At 48.3% G+C, this 19,749-nt stretch overlaps 1 protein-coding gene across 1 annotated transcript in view; it reads left to right on the top strand.

Annotated features, from left to right (window-relative positions):
• Positions 1–11,173, top strand: part of LOC117442744 (titin-like) — a gene marked incomplete at its 5' end in the record, with an annotated part of 210,055 nt that extends 198,882 nt beyond the window's left edge. Inside the window, 8 exon segments of the mRNA XM_071202478.1 lie at positions 247–822; positions 1,077–1,382; positions 1,476–1,858; positions 2,165–2,375; positions 2,481–8,205; positions 8,249–8,646; positions 9,080–9,736; positions 9,938–11,173. Coding sequence (XP_071058579.1) covers positions 247–822; positions 1,077–1,382; positions 1,476–1,858; positions 2,165–2,375; positions 2,481–8,205; positions 8,249–8,646; positions 9,080–9,736; positions 9,938–10,230 — 8,549 coding nt within the window.
• Positions 11,174–19,749: the final 8,576 nt, after the last annotated feature.

Genomic DNA, 19,749 nt, shown 5'->3' with positions numbered 1-19,749 from the left:
TTACGTGAGCGCGCTCAGTGGGCTGGAATCAATATGGGCTAGCTAGTCAATAAACATTATCATTTAAATATCTTAGTACTTTATACAAATGCGCTAATTTAGGCCACCTTACACTGTATCGTTTGCCGAGACGGTTTGACAGTAAATAATGTGCATATTAAAATGGTTTTATAGTCATTTAAGAATGGAAACAGACCGGTTGTAAACGTTTTATATTTAATTGAATATGTCCTGATGCTCCTGCAGTCGGTGAGGCTCCCGCTCTGAAGGAGCTGATGGAAGACGTCACCACGAAGCTCGGGGAGTCCGGCACTCTGACCTGCGCCATCGTCGGCCGCCCGCTGCCCGAGATCAAGTGGTACCGTTACGGCAGGGAGCTGATCCAGAGCCGCAAGTACAAGATGAGCTCGGACGGCAGGAACCACTCAATTAGCGTCCTGACGGACGAGCAGGAGGACGAGGGCGTTTACACCTGCCGCGCCATCAACCAGGCCGGCGAGGTCGAGACCAGCGGAAAGCTGCTCCTTCAAGCAGCGCCGCAGTTCCACCCCGGCTTCCCTCTGAAGGAGAAGTACTACGCCGGCGCAGGAACCAGCCTCCGCCTCCACGTGGTCTACATCGGACGTCCCATCCCTCAGATCATGTGGTTCTACGACAAGAAGCCTCTGAGCACATCGGAGAACGTGATCACTGAGAACACGGAGAGCTACACCCACCTGGTGGTGAGGAACGTGCAGAGGAAGACCAACGCCGGCCGCTACAAGGTGCAGCTCAGCAACGTGTACGGCTCCGTCGACACGTCGCTGCGCGTGGAGATCCAAGGTAACAGCACACCTAAGTTGGTTTAGGGCAGGCTGTGCACGTTGGGGTTCAAAGACATGAAGCCCCAACGTAATGTTTGAAGGTCTGAATTTAAAATAAATGTTGATTGGTCTTGTCCAATTTTAGACATTGGTCGAAAAACGTGCATTATTGACAAAAGATGTAATATTGTATTTTCTTAACAGCAGTCGCTCTAAACTCATGAGTATACCCCTGACTGAGCAGTTTAAATATACTTCAATGCATTCCCACAGATAAACCATGCATCCCCGAGGGCCCTCTGGTCGTTGAAGCCCTGCTGAAGAGCTCCATGGTCATCAGCTGGAAGGCTCCCAAGGACGACGGAGGCTCCATGATCACCAACTACATCGTGGAGAAACGTGAGGCCAAGGAAGGTCAGGTGTGGAACCTGGTGTCCTCCTCCGTCTCTGGCACCACCTGCCGAGTCCCCAACCTGATAGAAAACGCCGGATACTACTTTAGAGTCTCTGCGCAGAACCAGTACGGAGTCAGCGAGTCTCTGGAGATCCAGTCTGTGGTCATTGTGAAGAGTCCATTCGGTGAGTCCACGCATACTTGGTTTGCTTTCTGCGGCCTTGCAGATCTTAGCCGTTAATGTGGAGCACTATTATAACATCCCCTGTGTTCCCTAGAAAAACCTGGCATCCCACAGCAGCCGTTCATCATGAGCTCCACCAACGACTCCTGCCTCGTCTGCTGGAAGCCTCCGAGCAGCGACGGCGGCGCTAAGGTCTCCAGCTACTACCTGGAGAAACGCGAGAAGAAACAGAACAAGTGGATATCCGTCACTAGCCAGAAGATCCAGGAGACCAGCTTCGAGGTCAAGGCCTTGATCGAGGGCTTCGAGTACGAGTTCCGTGTCAAGTGCGAGAACTTGGGCGGCGAGAGCGACTGGAGCGAGATCTCAGCGCCAATCACCCCCAAGTCCGAACAATCTCCTCGCGCTCCCGCCTTCAGAGAGGAGATCCGGGACATGACGGCCAAATACAAGGCCAATGCCACATTCGTCACCAAGGTACTTTACTTAAACTACACAGCATTTGCTTTTAGGAATACACGAGCGGCTGGATTTGATACAAAGGATCCCGTTTAAATGTCACAGTGTTGGTAAAACGTGCGTATGAAATAACGGGTACCATCAGTGGCAACCGTGTTGGACATTACAATAATTGCTTGGTTTCTCTTAATACATCATGATATAAAGCCAAGTATGTACTTCTACTGAACACTCAAGCAGTTTCAAGCAGTTTCCTCAGTGACTAAGTTGCAACATCCACATGAGGGACCATCGTAGCTAACTTTGTTATTTCCCAATGACCAGGTGGTGGGCCATCCCAAGCCTCTGGTGAAATGGTATCGCAGTGGAAAGGAGATCGAGGCTGATGGAACAAAGATTAAAGCCCAGGAGTTCAAGGGAGGCTACTTCCAACTGGTGATCATTGCCGCTGATGAGTGCGACGCCACCGTGTACCAAGTCAGAGCAACCAACTCCTCCGGATCCATCTCCACCACCGCACACCTGGAGGTGGAAGGTAATGATAGAGATCTGTGTTGAAACATATAAATCCTTCATGTTTTCTACAATCTATTAAGTGAACAGTATACAACTAATGTCATATATTTTTATTATATTCCAGTTCCTGCCAAGATCCACCTCCCCAAGGAGCTCCAGGGAATGGGTGCAGTCAATGCTGCCCGTGGTGATTATGTCACCATCAAGATCCCCATCTCTGGCAAACCTGAGCCAGCAATCATTTGGCAGAAGGGTCAGGAGATCCTGTCCAACTCTCCGTATCACCAAGTCATCACCACCAGGTCCTTCACCTCGCTGGTGTTCCAGAAGGGAATGGAGAGGAAGGATACCGGCTACTACATCCTAACTGCGAAGAACAGGTTCGGAACAGACAAGCAAACCATTGAGGTGAACGTGGCCGACATACCTGAGCCACCAACGGGCCTGGTTGTCAGCGAAATCTCTCGAGACTCCATCACCTTGGCCTGGCAGCCACCTGCAAACGATGGCGGAAGCGACATCATTGGGTACATTGTGGAGAAGTGTCCCACAACCGCCGACAGGTGGATCCGTGCCGGACAGACCACCGACTGCGGCATCAACATCATTAACATATTCGGAAAGACCAAGTACCAGTTCAGAGTCATCGCCGAGAACCAGTTTGGCCTGAGTGCTCCTTGCCAGCCAACAGAGCCCATCACCACAAAGGAAGACAAGTCAGTGACTAGGAACTACGACGAGGAGGTGGACGAGATCAGAGAGGTCACCAAGGAGGAGACTCTGGTCTACAAGGTGAAGGAGCTGACCTCCAAGTACGTCATCCATGAGGAACTCGCCCGCTGCCAGTTTGGAATTGTCCACCGCTGCACGGAGATCGCCACAAAGAAGACCTTCATGGCCAAGTTCATCAAGGTGAAGGGAACGGACCGCGAGTTGGTCCTCAGAGAAATTGAAGCTCTAAACGTAGCAAGGCACAAGAACGTCATCTACCTGCATGAATACTTTGAAAGCATGGAGGAGATCATCCTCATCTTTGAATTTATTTCTGGAGTCGACATCTTTGAGCGCCTTGGCACCAGCAACTTTGAGCTGACGGAGCAGGAGATTGTCCGCTACCTGAGACAGGTCTGCTCCGCCCTCAAGTTCATGCATAGCAACAACTATGCACACTTCGATATCCGCCCAGACAACATCATCTACACCACAAAGAGAAGCACCACCGTGAAGATTATCGATATGGGCCAGGCTAGGCTGCTGGTGCCCGGTGAAAACATCAGAGCGCTGTTCTCAGCCCCGGAGTACTGCGCCCCGGAGATCCACCGCCACGACCTGGTCACCACGGCCACCGATATGTGGTCCGTTGGTGTGATGGCCTACGTTTTGCTCAGCGGCCTGAATCCGTTCGCCGGAGAGTCCATTACAAAGATGATCGAGAACATCTCCAGCTGTGAGTACATCTTTGATAGCGAAGCATTCAAGGACATCAGCCTGGAGGCTATGGACTTTGTGGACAGACTTCTAGTCAAAGACAGGAAGCTGCGTATGACGGCCCACGAGGCTCTGGAACACCCGTGGCTCAAGATGAAGATTGAGAATGTCAGCAACAAGGTCATCCGGACATTGAAACACAGAAGGTACTATCAGTCCCTGGTTAAGAGGACAGATACCATTGTATCGTCAGCCCGCGTGGCCTATGGTGGCGCGTTCAAGAACCAGAGAGGATATGCTGTTGGCAAAGTGAAGATCGGAACCGAGTACCACGGCCTCCGCACGGGACCCGTCATGCACGGCTCCGCTGAGGAAGGTGGCCATATCAGATTCACTTGTAGCATTGTCAACTACGACAAGAGCACTCAGGTGTCCTGGTTCTTCGGGAACCGCCAGCTCCATGCGAGCAGCAAGTATGAAATCACGTACAGCAACGGCTTTGCCAGCATCTACGTGAAGGACGTTGAGGAGAGCGATAACGGAGTGTACCGGTGCAAGGTTGTGAGCGACGATGGAGAGGACAGCTCTTACGGAGAGCTGTTTGTTGAGACAGTGAGGAGCATCAGAGAGCACTACGTCAGCCGCTCCATAAAGAAACTGAGGAAGAGAGTGGACCAGGCTAGACTCCTGCAGAGACCGCCAGAGTTCACTTTGCCTCTCTACAACCGCTCTGCCTACTTTGGCGAGGATGTGCGTTTTGGTGTCACCATCACCGTGCACCCGGAGCCTCATGTGGCATGGCTGAAGAACGGAGAGCGAATCAAGCCGGGCGAGGATGACAGGAAGTACACGTTCACCAGCGATAAGGGTCTGTACCAGCTGATGATCCACCATGTGGACGCAAGTGATGATGCCGAATACACCGTCATGGCCCACAACAAGTTTGGAGAAGACAGCTGCGTGGCCCGTCTCACCGTGACACCGCATCCAGTGATGGAGGACACCATGAGGCCCATGTTCAAACGCCTGCTGGCCAATGTGGACTGCGTGGAAGGAAACAGCGTCCGCTTTGAGCTCAGAGTCTCAGGAATCCCATCTCCTACTCTGAAGTGGAAGAAGGACGGCCATGCCATGGAGTTTGGCCCCAAGGTCGTTGTCATAGAGGAGGACGTTGACTACCATGTCCTGCACATCAGAAACACTCTGCTGGAGGACTCTGGTGTGTACCATGTTACTGCAACCAACTGTGCTGGATCCATAAGCTGCCAGGCCTCCCTGAAGGTGGACCGCCTTACCTATACCAGGAGGGAGTACAAGAGCGAGGAGGAGAAGTACATGTACGTCCAGAAACAAATCGAAAGGACCAACAAAATGGCTCTGAAGATTGTTGCCACAGAGGAGATGGAAGCTCTAAACTCCACGGCCCAGGACGCACTCAAGTTCGCTGCAGAGATGTATAAGCCCGCGGTGGGCACCAAGAACGTGGAGGGAGAGTTCGACATCACTGTGCAGAAGTCAGAGACTAAGAAGCTGGAAGAGGAGAGGAGGATGTTCATGCCCTATGAGATCCCAGAGCCTCGGGTCCATGATCCCAGAGCTCTGGACGAGGACAAAACGATCAAACAGTTTGTGCCTCTGTCTGACATGAAGTGGTACAGGAAGCTGAGAGACCAGTATGTCGTTCCAGAGCGGATGGAGAAGATTGTGCAGAAGAGGCAGAGACGTATCCGCCTGTCCAGGTGGGAACAGTTCTATGTCGTGCCCCTCCCCAGAATCACTGACCAGTACAGACCAAGATGGCGTATTCCAAAACTCAGTCTGGATGACCTGGAGACCGTCAGACCCGGCCGCCGTTCACCGTCTCCTGAATCCGAGGCTTCCTTCAGATCCAGAAGGAGATCTCTGGGAGACCTCAGTGACGAAGAGCTGCTGATGCCCGTGGACGACTACCTCTCCATGAGGAGAACCGAGGAGGAGAAGACAATGCTGGAGGACGAACTGGAGCTCGGCTTTTCTGCCTCTCCTTCCCGCAGCCCAGTACGCATGGAGGCGCGTGAAGAGAGAAGACATGTGGTCCGACACGAGGCTGTGGAGGTCACACAGACCAAGAAGAAACGCACGGTTTCTCAGTTCATGAGGAGGAGGAGATCTCTGTCTCCCACATACATCGAGCTCATGCGCCCAGTCTCAGAGCTGATCAGACCATCTCGTGCTAGGACTGTGGAAGCACAGGGAGAGGTTGTGACGAGGAGATCCCCCACCCCGGAGAGGACACGCCCCCGATCTCCCAGCCCAATCAGGTCCGCCGAGAGGTCGTCCCGCTCTTCCTCCAGGTTTGAACGGACCGCCCGCTTTGACATCATGTCCCGCTACGAGGCCAGAAAGGCTGCCCTGAAGTCCGAGAGGAAATACCAGGTGGTTAGCCAGACACCCTTCAGCCTGGACCATGCTCCCCGAGTGACCGTAAGGATGCGCTCTCATCGCATACCCATCGGCCAAGACACCAAGTTCACCCTGAACATCCAGTCCAAGCCTGACGCTGAGGTCAAGTGGTTGCACAACGGAAATGAAATCTTTGAGAGCAGCAACAAATATGTCTTCACCAACATGAGTGGAGTTCTGTCCATCGCTATTCTGGACTGCCAAGCGGAAGACAGTGGATCATACCGCTGCGTATGCTCCAACTCCAAGGGAGACGCTTCCGACTACGCCACCCTGGATGTGTCCGGTGGCGGCTACACCACCTTCTGCTCCCGCCGCAGGGATGAGGAAGTCATAAAGGGATTTTTCCCCGAAGTCACCAAGGTCGACCACTACCACACCAGTCACTTCAAAGCTGGCTATTCTGCCGAGAGCCACTTACAGGTGGAAGAGAGCAAGTCTAAGCTGACGGAGAAACATGAGGTTACCACACGGGAGAGATACGCCGCCTCCTCTGAGAGGTCCTTCTCCGCTGAGAGGTACTCCTCCGCTGAGAGGTACTCCTCCGCTGAGAGGTACGATTCCTCCATCAAGTTCGCAGCGGCTGATTACCTGTCATCTGATTCCTCCTACTCGTCAGAGAGGTTCTCCTTGTCTGCGAAACGCACCACATCTGAAGCCAAAGTGAAGTCAACCTCTGTCGGGGAAAGCGTCATCCACAAAGTGGCGCCTTCTCTTCCGGCCAGGATGCTCACCAAGCCCCAGTCCGTGACCGTGTCAGAGGGAGAGTCTGCCAAATTCACCTGTGATATCGACGGAGAGCCTGCACCAACTGTAACGTGGATGCACGAGAGCCGGACCATCGTCTCATCTCGCCACGTCCAGGTCACCACCACTCAGTACAAGTCCAGCTTCGAGATCTCCTCTGTGAGCATCTCCTCTGAGGGCAGTTACACGGTTGTGGTCGAGAACTCGGCCGGCAGGCAGGAGGCTCACTTCACCCTGACCATCCGCAGACCAGCGCCCATAGAGGAAGTCTCTGCAGTCAAATCCCCCAGTGTCAAGTCACCAGAGCCTTCAGTCCCATCACCGGCACCCTCTGCCACCGTAACGTCTCCCGCTCCCAGTGTCAAGTCACCAGAGCCTTCAGTCCCATCACCGGCACCCTCTGCCACCGTAACGTCTCCCACTCCGAGCGTGAAGTCACCAGAGCCTTCAGTCCCATCACCGGCACCCTCTGCCACCGTAACGTCTCCCACTCCGAGCGTGAAGTCACCAACGCCGAGTGTGAAGTCTCCCGAACCAATTGTAACGTCTCCCACCCCGAGCGTGAAGTCCCCCACGCCAGGGGTCAAATCGCCCGAACCTGAGGGCGTTAGGTCACCACGGGGTGTAAAATCTCCCGAACCCAGAGTTAAGTCACCAACACAAGTCATGACGCCGGAGAGAGTAAAGTCTCCTGAACCAGAGGGAGTGAAATCCCCAATTGGAGCCAAATCTCCAGAACCTGCCGGAATAAAAACACCTTTTGGTGTGAAGTCTCCAGAACCTGCCGGAATAAAAACACCTCGAGGTATCAAATCTCCAGAACCAGCAGGAGTTAAATCACCTTTTGGAGCCAAGTCTCCAGAACCAGCAGGAGTTAAATCACCTTTTGGAGCCAAGTCTCCAGAACCAGCAGGAGTTAAATCACCTTTTGGAGCCAAGTCTCCAGAACCAGCAGGAGTTAAATCACCTTTTGGAGCCAAGTCTCCAGAACCAGCAGGAGTTAAATCACCTTTTGGAGCCAAGTCTCCAGAACCAGCAGGAGTTAAATCACCTTTTGGAGCCAAGTCTCCAGAACCAGCAGGAGTTAAATCACCTTTTGGAGCCAAGTCTCCAGAACCAGCAGGAGTTAAATCACCTTTTGGAGCCAAGTCTCCAGAACCAGCAGGAGTTAAATCACCAAGAGGCCTCAAGTCCCCAGAACCTTCAGGCATCAAATCACCAAGAGCCTTGAAGTCCCCAGAACCCGTGGGCATCAAATCCCCTCCTCGGGTGAAGTCCCCCCCCTCCAATTATGTCGCCCAAGAGAGTTGCGTCCCCTCCCACGGTCAAATCCCCGGTCCCGAAACCTCCTAAAGTCGTGAGTCAAGTGATGGCCGAGGCCAGCGAGGGCTCGGTCCGGATGTCCTGCGTCTGCGAGAGCAGCGTCCGGGAGGCGGTGTGGTCCTTCAACGGGAGGAGGCTTTCCCAGAGCAGCCACTTCGAGATGCACTACTCCGAGGGCTCCTGCAGCCTGCTGATCCACGACCTGGCCGACAGCGACCAGGGAGAGTACACCTGCGAGATGACGTCCGAGGGAGGGGTATCCAAATCGTCATTCTCCTTCACCGGACAGGTGTTCCAGTCCATTCGCATGAAGGTTACGGCCTACCACGAGCAGCAAGTGGCACTGAGAGGTGAGCACCAGCCTCGAGTATCCACGCACATCTAGTCCAATGTCATGCTAATTAAAGACAGTCATGAGATACCTCGTCCCTGAAGTGTACCAGTTGTAGGTCAATACCAACTCTCACATGTCTCCACAGTGAATGGAAAACCCAGAACATCTAGAAATGTCTTGAATTAGTGCTTTAAGAACATCATAACTATCGGCATACAAACCCTCACACACGTGTAGTCCTGTATCCGTAGTATCCTCATTACTTTGCTCGTCATGACTTTTACCTAAAAACTATGCAAACGCATCCTAATCTTCTTCCAATTTACTACATTTTCTGATTCCTCATTCACCAACGAGGTAAGACAGGAAGACTAGTGTCCTTTAGGGTACTCGTTACTTCGTAGTCATTCTAAAGACATATGAATCATTTCCTTGTCTCCCCCGATCAGGATCGATGGCGATGAGTCTTAAGGAGTCTTCACTGTCCTCCGTGAGCTCGGCCATGAGCTCGTCCATGATGATGAAGAAAGAGATGCACGCGATGCAGGAGTCTTCCTCCTTCTCCTCTTCCTCCGCCCAGCAGGCCATGATGTCCTCCGCCCAGCAGGCCACGATGTCCTCCGCCCAGCAGGCCATGATGTCCTCCGCCCAGCAGGCCATGATGTCCTCCGCCCAGCAGGCCATGATGTCCTCCTCCCAGCAGGCCACGATGTCCTCCGCCCAGCAGGCCACGATGTCCTCCTCCCAGCAGGCCATGATGTCCTCCGCCCAGCAGGCCATGATGTCCTCCTCCCAGCAGGCCATGATGTCCTCCGCCCCGCAGGCCATGATGTCCTCCGCCCAGCAGGCCATGATGTCCTCCGCCCCGCAGGCCATGATGTCCTCCGCCCCTCAGGCCATGATGTCCTCCGCCCCGCAGGCCATGATGTCCTCCGCCCAGCAGGCCATGATGTCGTCCATGATGGAGTCCAGCTCCATGAGCAGCAGGGCCGCTGAGATGAAGTTCGAGTCCATGTCCATGTCCAGTATGTCCTCTTTGACGTCCGAGACGCACGCTATGAGCTCCAGCAGCAGCATGACGGAGGGTTCAGCGTTCAGAGCGATCGGTAAGAGATTAAGGCTTTACTTGTCATGTGTACATAGCTGCAGCGTAGATATGTGCACGTCTTAGGTCACAGCGGTCCAACGGCGCAACATAGTCAGCAAAGAGAGTCTGGAACAACTCTGTTTGATCTTTGGGGGCATGTTAAGTTGCTGTCTCCTCTAATATTGAATCTGAGCTAATGTTCATGTTCTGTGCGGTCCAGGTTCTGCCCCCAGGATCGAGGCTCTGCCGGAGGACATCAGCATCGAGCCGGGCAAAGTCCTGACGGTCACCTGCGCCTTCTCCGGAGACGCCAAACTCATCCAGTGGTCTCGCGGCGGGAAGAAAATCGAGGTGACCGCCGGCGGACGCTTCCACATCGACACCACGGAGGACCTGACCACGCTCATCATCACCGGCGTGAAGGAGGAGGACGCCGGGACGTACACCCTGAAACTGTCCAACGAGCTGGGCTCCGACTCAGCAACTGTCCACATCAGCATCCGATCAGTGTAAAGAAAAGACAAATCTCAACCCTATCGTCCCCCTTTCCCTTCTTCCCTTCTTCCCTTCCTCCGTGCCTTTTTATTTATTAATTAAGAAATAATCTACTTATTAACGATCTGGATTTCTGTTCTTGTAAATATGAACTATTTTTGTACCAATCTTGACATTAATTTATGCCAAACTAGACTATAGTCTAACGTTGATAAAATGTGCCATATTGGATAACTATGACTTAGGATTCTTAATCCATTTTTCTGTGACATGTACATAATGTATATAGCCGAATTGAACGGTTATGGGAAATGTATGCATTGTTATTTATGACAATAATAGTAACTGAAACAAAAGAAACTGAATGTGGTTTATCTGGAGAAAGTTCTACTAGGAACGAATACCCTGTTAGGCTAAGAAACTAAACTCTGTGCCTCAACGAAGCGTTGAAGTCTAAAGATTGCCTCAACAGGTAGAGAGGCTCCCTGTTGACGTTACTGAGACAGATATATAATATATAAGAATGCACTGCGCTGCATAGAAACTGAGGCGAGACCCTGAGGGCTGTTTGCATATACCCTCATGCAAGCAGCCCGACTGGGCCTCGCGCTCTGACGGATTATGTCATACCGCCATTTCGATGACATGCTCACAGTGCGGGCGGCTGCACTCCCTGAGCGACTGTTTCTTTTTGTTTTGTGCTCCGGCTCTGCAGGCGACCCCGGCCCGGCTCTCAGTAACACCGCATCACGAGAGCAGAGCCCGGCCGGCGCTGGTCTGCAGAGGCGGAGCTGTCTCTCGGAGCGCTGCAGTGTGTGTGTGATAGATATTAGCAGTCAGTCAGCGGGCGAGGGGGAGGAGTCCCGCTCTTTGTTAGACTGAAGGTAGAGACGTAGGTTTTGCAGCCTCCTTGAGTTTTTCTCCAGTTATTGATTTAATAAAGCATGACTATCAGCACTAACCGTGTCTCCTGAGTCTCCTTTCCTTTGTGTCTTTCTTCTGGTTTCACTGGGAATATCACATTTATATTACACTTCATGTTCAGCATTTAACTCTATATGAGATTCTGTTGGTTTCTGTCAGAGTGTAAATAAACCAACCCACTGCTATAATCACACTCTCGACCTTATTCTGACTTATGGTATTGAAATTGAGCAACTATTAGTGGAACCGCATAATCCTGCTTTATCCGACCATTTCTTAGTAACTTCTGAAGTACTATTACTAGACTACAAAGCATTAGTCAAAAGCTCCTGCAGCAGAAACCTATCTGTTAGTGCTATAGCCACATGTAAGGAAGAGATTCCACCAATACTTAACTCGATAGCATGTCTGCATGTAGGGGAGGAAACTTATACAAAATGTACACCACCCCAAATTGATCATGTTGTTAATAGTGCTACAGATGCACTGCGAATACAATTAGACTCTGTTGCTCCTTTGAAAGAGAAGAAAATAAAACAACATAGATTAGCTCCATGGCATAATGCCGAAACCCGCAAAATAAAGCAAAAGTTGAGACAACTTGAAAGGATATGGCGTTCCACTAAACTTGAAGAATCTCGTTTAATTTGGCATATTACTCTCAATGAATATAAGAAAGCACTGCGTAAAGCGAGAGCAGCCTACTACTCTTCATTAATAGATGAGAATAAGAATAATGCAGATTTCTTTTCAGCACTGTAGCCAGGCTGACAGAGAGCCACAGCTCCACTGAGCCTTCTATTCCCTTAGCACTCAGTAGTAATGATTTTATGTGCTTTTTTAACGATAAAATTGTTACTCTGAGAAACAAAATCAATGACCTCTTGCCTTCGACCAGTATAGTGTTATCAACAGCTCCCGGAAACGTAAGTTCTAATATTACACGAGATAGTAAACTAGAATGCTTTTCAGCCATTAACCTTGAACAATTACATTCAATGATTCTCTCTTCTAAACCATCAACGTGTATGTTAGACCCAATTCCAACTAAGCTGTTGAAGGAAGTTTTTCCATTAATTAGCACTTCGTTATTAAATATTATGAATATGTCTTTATTATCAGGCTATGTTCCACAATCATTCAAAGTAGCAGTGATAAAACCGCTTCTTAAAAAGCACAACCTCGATCCAGAGGTTTTAGCCAACTATAGACCTATTTCTAATCTTCCGTTCCTCTCAGAGATTCTTGAGAAAGCGGTCGCAAAACAGCTGTTACTTAAAAAACAATGATTTATCTGAAGATTTTCAGTCTGGCTTTAGAACACATCATAGCACAGAGACAGCTCTGGTTAAAGTCACAAATGACATTCTAATAGCCTCAGACAAGGGACTTGTCTCTATTCTTGTGTTGCTCGATCTTAGTGCTGCATTTGATGCTATCGACCATGACATCCTATTGCAAAGACTAGAGCACTTAGTTGGCATACAGGGAACTGCTTTAGGCTGGTTTAGGTCCTATCTATCTGAACGCTCTCAGTTTGTACGTGTTAACGATGAATCTTCCACGCAAACCAAAGTTAGCCATGGAGTGCCACAGGGCTCAGTGCTCGGACCTATTCTGTTCACATTATATATGCTTCCGTTAGGCAATATTATAAGGAATCATTCTGTAAACTTTCATTGTTATGCGGATGATACTCAACTATATTTATCAATCAAGCCTGATGAAATTAATCAGCTAAATAAAATTCAAGACTGCCTCAAGGACTTAAAAACGTGGATGACCTTAAACTTTTTGATGTTAAACACGACCAAAACTGAAGTTATTGTACTTGGCCCGAAGAATCTACGAAACAAATTATCTAAAGATATACTAACTATGGATGGCATTAATTTGGCCTCCAGTGAGACTGTAAGGAATCTTGGTGTTATATTTGATCAGGATTTATTAACGCCCACATAAAATCAATCTCAAGGACCGCCTACTTCCATCTACGTAACATTGCAAAGATCAGTCATATCTTGCCTCAAAGCGATGCAGAGAAACTAGTCCATGCATTTGTTACTTCTAGGCTGAATTATTGTAACTCTTTATTATCAGGGAGTACCAAGAAGTCAATCAAGTGGCTTCAGCTGATTCAAAATGCTGCAGCTCGTGTACTAACCAGAGTTAGGAGAAGGGACCACATTACTCCTGTTCTGGCTGCCTTACACTGGCTCCCTATTGTTCTAGGTGAGGCCCCGATTAATTTATTCCGGTAAATTACTCTGACCTCACTAATTGACCCGACCGAAGTTACTGAGTCTATGTAAGTTTACTGCTTGGCTCAGATCCACCAAACGTCAGCAAGATCTTAACTTAACTTAACTTAACTCCCCGAAGAACCAGGTTCAATTAACTGCTGTTTCAATTCAGACAACTCTTTTTAATCTGTTTAAGCGATCCCGAAGGATTTTGGTATCAGTAAATGGGGTGTGTTCCTACCTAAACATGTGTGTGTGGCAGGGTGCAATCTTACCTTTGAAGCAGGAGAGGAGAGCACAGGTGTCCTTTAAGTTGTCCCAGTCCAAAAGGTGGGATCAGTTTATTTGAAGAAAAATAGGTCCAAACTAATACAGGGTTTTTTCCTTCTCTCTTTACAACATTATAATTATACTAAACAACACACAAAAATGATGCTGTGATCATGTTCACATATGAAACTTTAATTCACAGTCTTACATTTATTACCAAAATGTTTCCCTTTACCTGGACAATTCAGTTGTGACATTCTCTCATACAAAGACTGGTGATAATAAAAACCCATTCAAAATCCCGCAATGATTCGGAGGGATTTCCTCACGTGGGCAGGTTTCACTAAACACTCAAAATCCCGCAATGATTTGGAGGGATTTCTTCACGTGGGCAGGTGTCACTAAACCATCAAAATCCCGCAATGATTCGGAGGGATTTCCTCACGTGGGCGGGTGTCACTAAACCATCAAAATCCCACAATGATTCGGAGGGATTTCCTCACGTGGGCAGGTGTCACTAAACCATCAAAATCCCGCAATGATTCGGAGGGATTTCCTCACGTGGGCAGGTGTCACTAAACCATCAAAATCCCGCAATGATTCGGAGGGATTTCCTCACGTGGGCGGGTGTCACTAAACCATCAAAATCCCACAATGATTCGGAGGGATTTCCTCACGTGGGCAGGTGTCACTAAACCATCAAAATCCCGCAATGATTCGGAGGGATTTCCTCACGTGGGCAGGTTTCACTAAACTCTCAAAAAACCTCTTCCATAAAATCATTCCATGCAGCATTCAAATCAATTCACTCAGCATTCAAATCAATTCACTCAGCATTCAAAGCAATTCACTCAGCATTCAAAGCAATTCCCTCATCATTCCAACCAAGAAATGCAAGAGATATTCACCCAGTTTGAGAGAACCTTACCGAGAGCTATTAACCCAGCTCTGAAAGACAGAGCCTACCGGGAGAGAGTATACCAGGAGTTTCCCCCCCTCTCCCCGACGAAATCCAAAAAAGCCAGTCTTTTTATGCTCAAAAAACCGGATAGAAAACCCACAAACACCTCCTCTATACCCAACCAACATATTCTATTGGCTCTGGCATAAGACACACCTTCCCAAGTTTGTGTAAAACAAAACATGACTGGACATATTCTATGACTCTGACATAACCACCTTTTTGAGGCCTCCATGTGTTTCTGCTTAAGTCTGGAGCCCCCCTCCCTGCTGTGAGAGGAGAGGAAAGAACCTGCCTACTCTCTTATCAGAGATTAGGGCATAAATCATAGGCCTTACACTCAACTTAACAAACCACTTTGTTTTGTTTATGCTGTAAATATAGAAAAACCTAAAATATGAAGCATTTTCATTGTGGGTTATACAAGAATATAATTGATTATATTTGATTATAACTAACTTTCGTTTTAAGTATTTACTTCATACAATGAAGCTCTCAACACCCTCTTTTGAAAACGCAAAGTTATAAAACAGCAACAACTAAAATTGTAAGCATACATACATATTCAAAAACCATCAAGAAGCATTCTCATTATGGGTTCATACAAGAATATGATTGATCATATATGATTTATAATTAACTGTCGTTTTAAGTATTTACTTCATACTATGAAGCTCTCAACACTATAGAACACAGGATAGAATTTAAAATGCTTCTTCTCGCCTACAAAGCCCTTAATGGGCAGGCGCCATCTTACCTTAAAGAACTCATTATACCCTACTGGCCTACTAGGGCATTGCGTTCCAAGAATGCAGGGTTGTTCCTAGAGTCTCTAAAAGTACAATGGGAGCCAGAGCCTTTTCTTATCAAGCTCCACATTTGTGGAATCAGCTTCCAGTTTGTGTTCGGGCGGCAGACACCCTATCCGTTTTTAAGAGTGCGCTTAAGACCTTCCTTTTTGATAAAGCTTATAGTTGGGGCTGATTAGATTCAGCCCCTAGTTTTGCTGATATAGGCTTAGTTTGTCGGGGGACATCTTGCTTCTTCCTTCTCTCTGTCTGTACCTGTGTCCTCTCATGTTCGGATTAACCCAGCTTCCCCACATGTCTTTCTTTTTGGTGTCTATATACGCCGGGATCCAGAGTCATGGATGATCCTGCGGTCCTGTGTCCTGGATCGCGAGTGCTGGATCTTGAGTCGTGGTTGTGGTCCTGGATCATCGGTCCTGGATTCATCTTCCTATTATACACACATGCATTTCCAAATATGTGGACTACCTATGTTGCAAATGTATTATCTTTTCAATTTACACACGGCATCTATTGCACGTCTGTCCGTCCTGGGAGAGGGATCCCTCCCTGTTGCTCTCCCTGAGGTTTCTCCCATTTTTCCCTTTAAACTGTGGGTTTTCTCCGGAAGTTTTTCCTTGTACGATGTGAGGGTCTAATGACAGAGGGTCTGAGGACAGAGGGTCTAAGGACAGAGGGTGTCGTGTTGTCATACTGATATTCTGTACACACTGTGAAGACCACTGAGACAAATGTAACATTTGTGATATTGGGCTATAAATAAACATTGATTGATTCAGGGTCACATGTCCAGGTTTCATTTGTCGAGCTCACCATATTTAGTTCAAACATTATTTCAACGTTGTAGTTTATTTAGTGTATTAAAATAGTTCATAAAGTCGCGGCGTCTCGTGGTAGTTTATTTAGTGTGTTAATACGGTTCATAAAGTCGCGGCGTCTCGTGGTAGTTTATTTAGTGTGTTAACACGGTCCATAAAGTCGCGGCGTCTCGTGGTAGTTTATTTAGTGAGTAAACACGGTCCATAAAATCGCGGCGTCTCGTGGTAGTTTATTTAGTGTGTTAACACGGTCCATAAAGTCGCGCCGTCTCGTGGTAGTTTATTTAGTGTGTTAACACGTTCCATAAAGTCGTGCCGTCTCGTGGTAGTTTATTTAATGTGTTAACACGGTCCATAAAGTCGCGCCGTCTCGTGGTAGTTTATTTAGTGTGTTAACACGGTCCATAAAGTCGCACCGTCTCGTGGTAGTTTATTTAGTGTGTTAACACGGTCCATAAAGCCGCGGCGTCTCGTGGTAGTTTATTTAGTGTGTTAACACGGTCCATAAAGCCGCGGCGTCTCGTGGTAGTTGATTTGGTGTGTTAACACGGTCCATAAAGCCGCGGCGTCTCGTGGTAGTTTATTTGGTGTGTTAACACGGTCCATAAAGCCGCGGCGTCTCGTGGTAGTTTATTTGGTTTGCTAACACGGTCCATAAAGTCGCAGCGTCTCGTGGTAGTTTATTTAGTGTGTTAACACGGTCCATAAAGTCGCACCGTCTCGTGGTAGTTTATTTAGTGTGTTAACACGGTCCATAAAGCCGCGGCGTCTCGTGGTAGTTTATTTAGTGTGTTAACACGGTCCATAAAGCCGCGGCGTCTCGTGGTAGTTTATTTAGTGTGTTAACACGGTCCATAAAGCCGCGGCGTCTCGTGGTAGTTGATTTGGTGTGTTAACACGGTCCATAAAGCCGCGGCGTCTCGTGGTAGTTTATTTGGTGTGTTAACACGGTCCATAAAGTCGCGGCGTCTCATGGCAGTTTATTTGGTGTGTTAACACGGTCCATAAAGTCGCAGCGTCTCATGGCAGTTTATTGAGTGTGTTAACACGGTCCATAAAGTCGCAGCGTCTCATGCTAGTTTATTTAGTGTGTTAACACGGTCCATAAAGTCGCAGCGTCTCATGGCAGTTTATTTAGTGTGTTAACACGGTCCATAAAGTCGCAGCGTCTCATGGCAGTTTATATAGTGTGTTAACACGGTCCATAAAGTCGCAGCATCTCAAGGCAGTTTATTTAGTGTGTTAACACGGTCCATAAAGTCGCAGCGTCTCGTGGCAGTTTATTTAGTGTGTTAACACGGTCCATAAAGTCGCAGCGTCTCGTGGCAGTTTATTTGGTGTGTTAACACGGTCCATAAAGTCGCGGCATCTCGTGGCAGTTTATTTAGTGTGTTAACACGGTCCATAAAGTCGCAGCGTCTCGTGGCAGTTTATTTGGTGTGTTAACACGGTCCATAAAGTCGCAGCGTCTCATGGCAGTTTATTGAGTGTGTTAACACGGTCCATAAAGTCGCAGCGTCTCATGCTAGTTTATTTAGTGTGTTAACACGGTCCATAAAGTCGCAGCGTCTCATGGCAGTTTATTTAGTGTGTTAACACGGTCCATAAAGTCGCAGCGTCTCATGGCAGTTTATATAGTGTGTTAACACGGTCCATAAAGTCGCAGCATCTCAAGGCAGTTTATTTAGTGTGTTAACACGGTCCATAAAGTCGCAGCGTCTCGTGGCAGTTTATTTAGTGTGTTAACACGGTCCATAAAGTCGCAGCGTCTCGTGGCAGTTTATTTGGTGTGTTAACACGGTCCATAAAGTCGCGGCATCTCGTGGCAGTTTATTTAGTGTGTTAACACGGTCCATAAAGTCGCAGCGTCTCGTGGCAGTTTATTTGGTGTGTTAACACGGTCCATAAAGCCGCGGCGTCTCATGGTAGTTTATTTAGTGTGTTAACACGGTCCATAAAGCGGCATCTCGTGGTAGTTTATTTGGTGTGTTAACACGGTCCATAAAGCCGCGGCGTCTCGTGGAAGTTTATTTGGTGTGTTAACACGGTCCATAGAGCCGTGGCATCTCGTGGTAGTTTATTTGGTTTGCTAACACGGTCCATAAAGTCGCAGCGTCTCGTGGCAGTTTATTTGGTGTGTTAACACGGTCCATAAAGTCGCAGCGTCTCATGGCAGTTTATTTAGTGTGTTAACACGGTCCATAAAGTCGCAGCGTCTCGTGGTAGTTTATATAGTGTGTTAACACGGTCCATAAAGTCGCAGCGTCTCATGGCAGTTTATGTAGTGTGTTAATACGGTCCATAAAGTCGCAGCGTCTCATGGCAGTTTATTTGGTGTGTTAATACGGTCCATAAAGTCGCAGCGTCTCATGGCAGTTTATTTGGTGTGTTAACACGGTCCATAAAGTCGCAGCGTCTCATGGCAGTTTATTTAGTGTGTTAACACGGTCCATAAAGTCGCAGCGTCTCATGGCAGTTTATGTAGTGTGTTAATACGGTCCATAAAGTCGCAGCGTCTCATGGCAGTTTATTTAGTGTGTTAACACGGTCCATAAAGTCGCAGCGTCTCATGGCAGTTTATATAGTGTGTTAACACGGTCCATAAAGTCGCGGCGTCTCATGGCAGTTTATTTGGTGTGTTAACACGGTCCATAAAGTCGCAGCGTCTCATGGCAGTTTATTTAGTGTGTTAACACGGTCCATAAAGTCGCAGCGTCTCATGGCAGTTTATTTGGTGTGTTAACACGGTCCATAAAGTCGCAGCGTCTCATGGCAGTTTATTGAGTGTGTTAACACGGTCCATAAAGTCGCAGCGTCTCATGCTAGTTTATTTAGTGTGTTAACACGGTCCATAAAGTCGCAGCGTCTCATGGCAGTTTATTTAGTGTGTTAACACGGTCCATAAAGTCGCAGCGTCTCATGGCAGTTTATATAGTGTGTTAACACGGTCCATAAAGTCGCAGCGTCTCAAGGCAGTTTATTTAGTGTGTTAACACGGTCCATAAAGTCGCAGCGTCTCGTGGCAGTTTATTTAGTGTGTTAACACGGTCCATAAAGTCGCAGCGTCTCGTGGCAGTTTATTTGGTGTGTTAACACGGTCCATAAAGTCGCGGCATCTCGTGGCAGTTTATTTAGTGTGTTAACACGGTCCATAAAGTCGCAGCGTCTCGTGGCAGTTTATTTGGTGTGTTAACACGGTCCATAAAGTCGCAGCGTCTTGTGGTAGTTTATATAGTGTGTTAACACGGTCCATAAAGTCGCAGCGTCTCATGGCAGTTTATTTAGTGTGTTAACACGGTCCATAAAGTCGCAGCGTCTCATGGCAGTTTATTTAGTGTGTTAACACGGTCCATAAAGTCGCAGCGTCTCGTGGCAGTTTATTTGGTGTGTTAACACGGTCCATAAAGTCGCGGCATCTCGTGGCAGTTTATTTAGTGTGTTAACACGGTCCATAAAGTCGCAGCGTCTCGTGGCAGTTTATTTGGTGTGTTAACACGGTCCATAAAGTCGCA

The sequence above is a fragment of the Pseudochaenichthys georgianus genome, unplaced genomic scaffold, assembly GCF_902827115.2.
Source record: "Pseudochaenichthys georgianus unplaced genomic scaffold, fPseGeo1.2 scaffold_465_arrow_ctg1, whole genome shotgun sequence".
NCBI lineage: Eukaryota > Metazoa > Chordata > Actinopteri > Perciformes > Channichthyidae > Pseudochaenichthys > Pseudochaenichthys georgianus.
The sequence above is the reverse complement of the archived record's forward strand: the minus strand, read 5'-3'. Positions and strand labels throughout refer to the sequence as shown.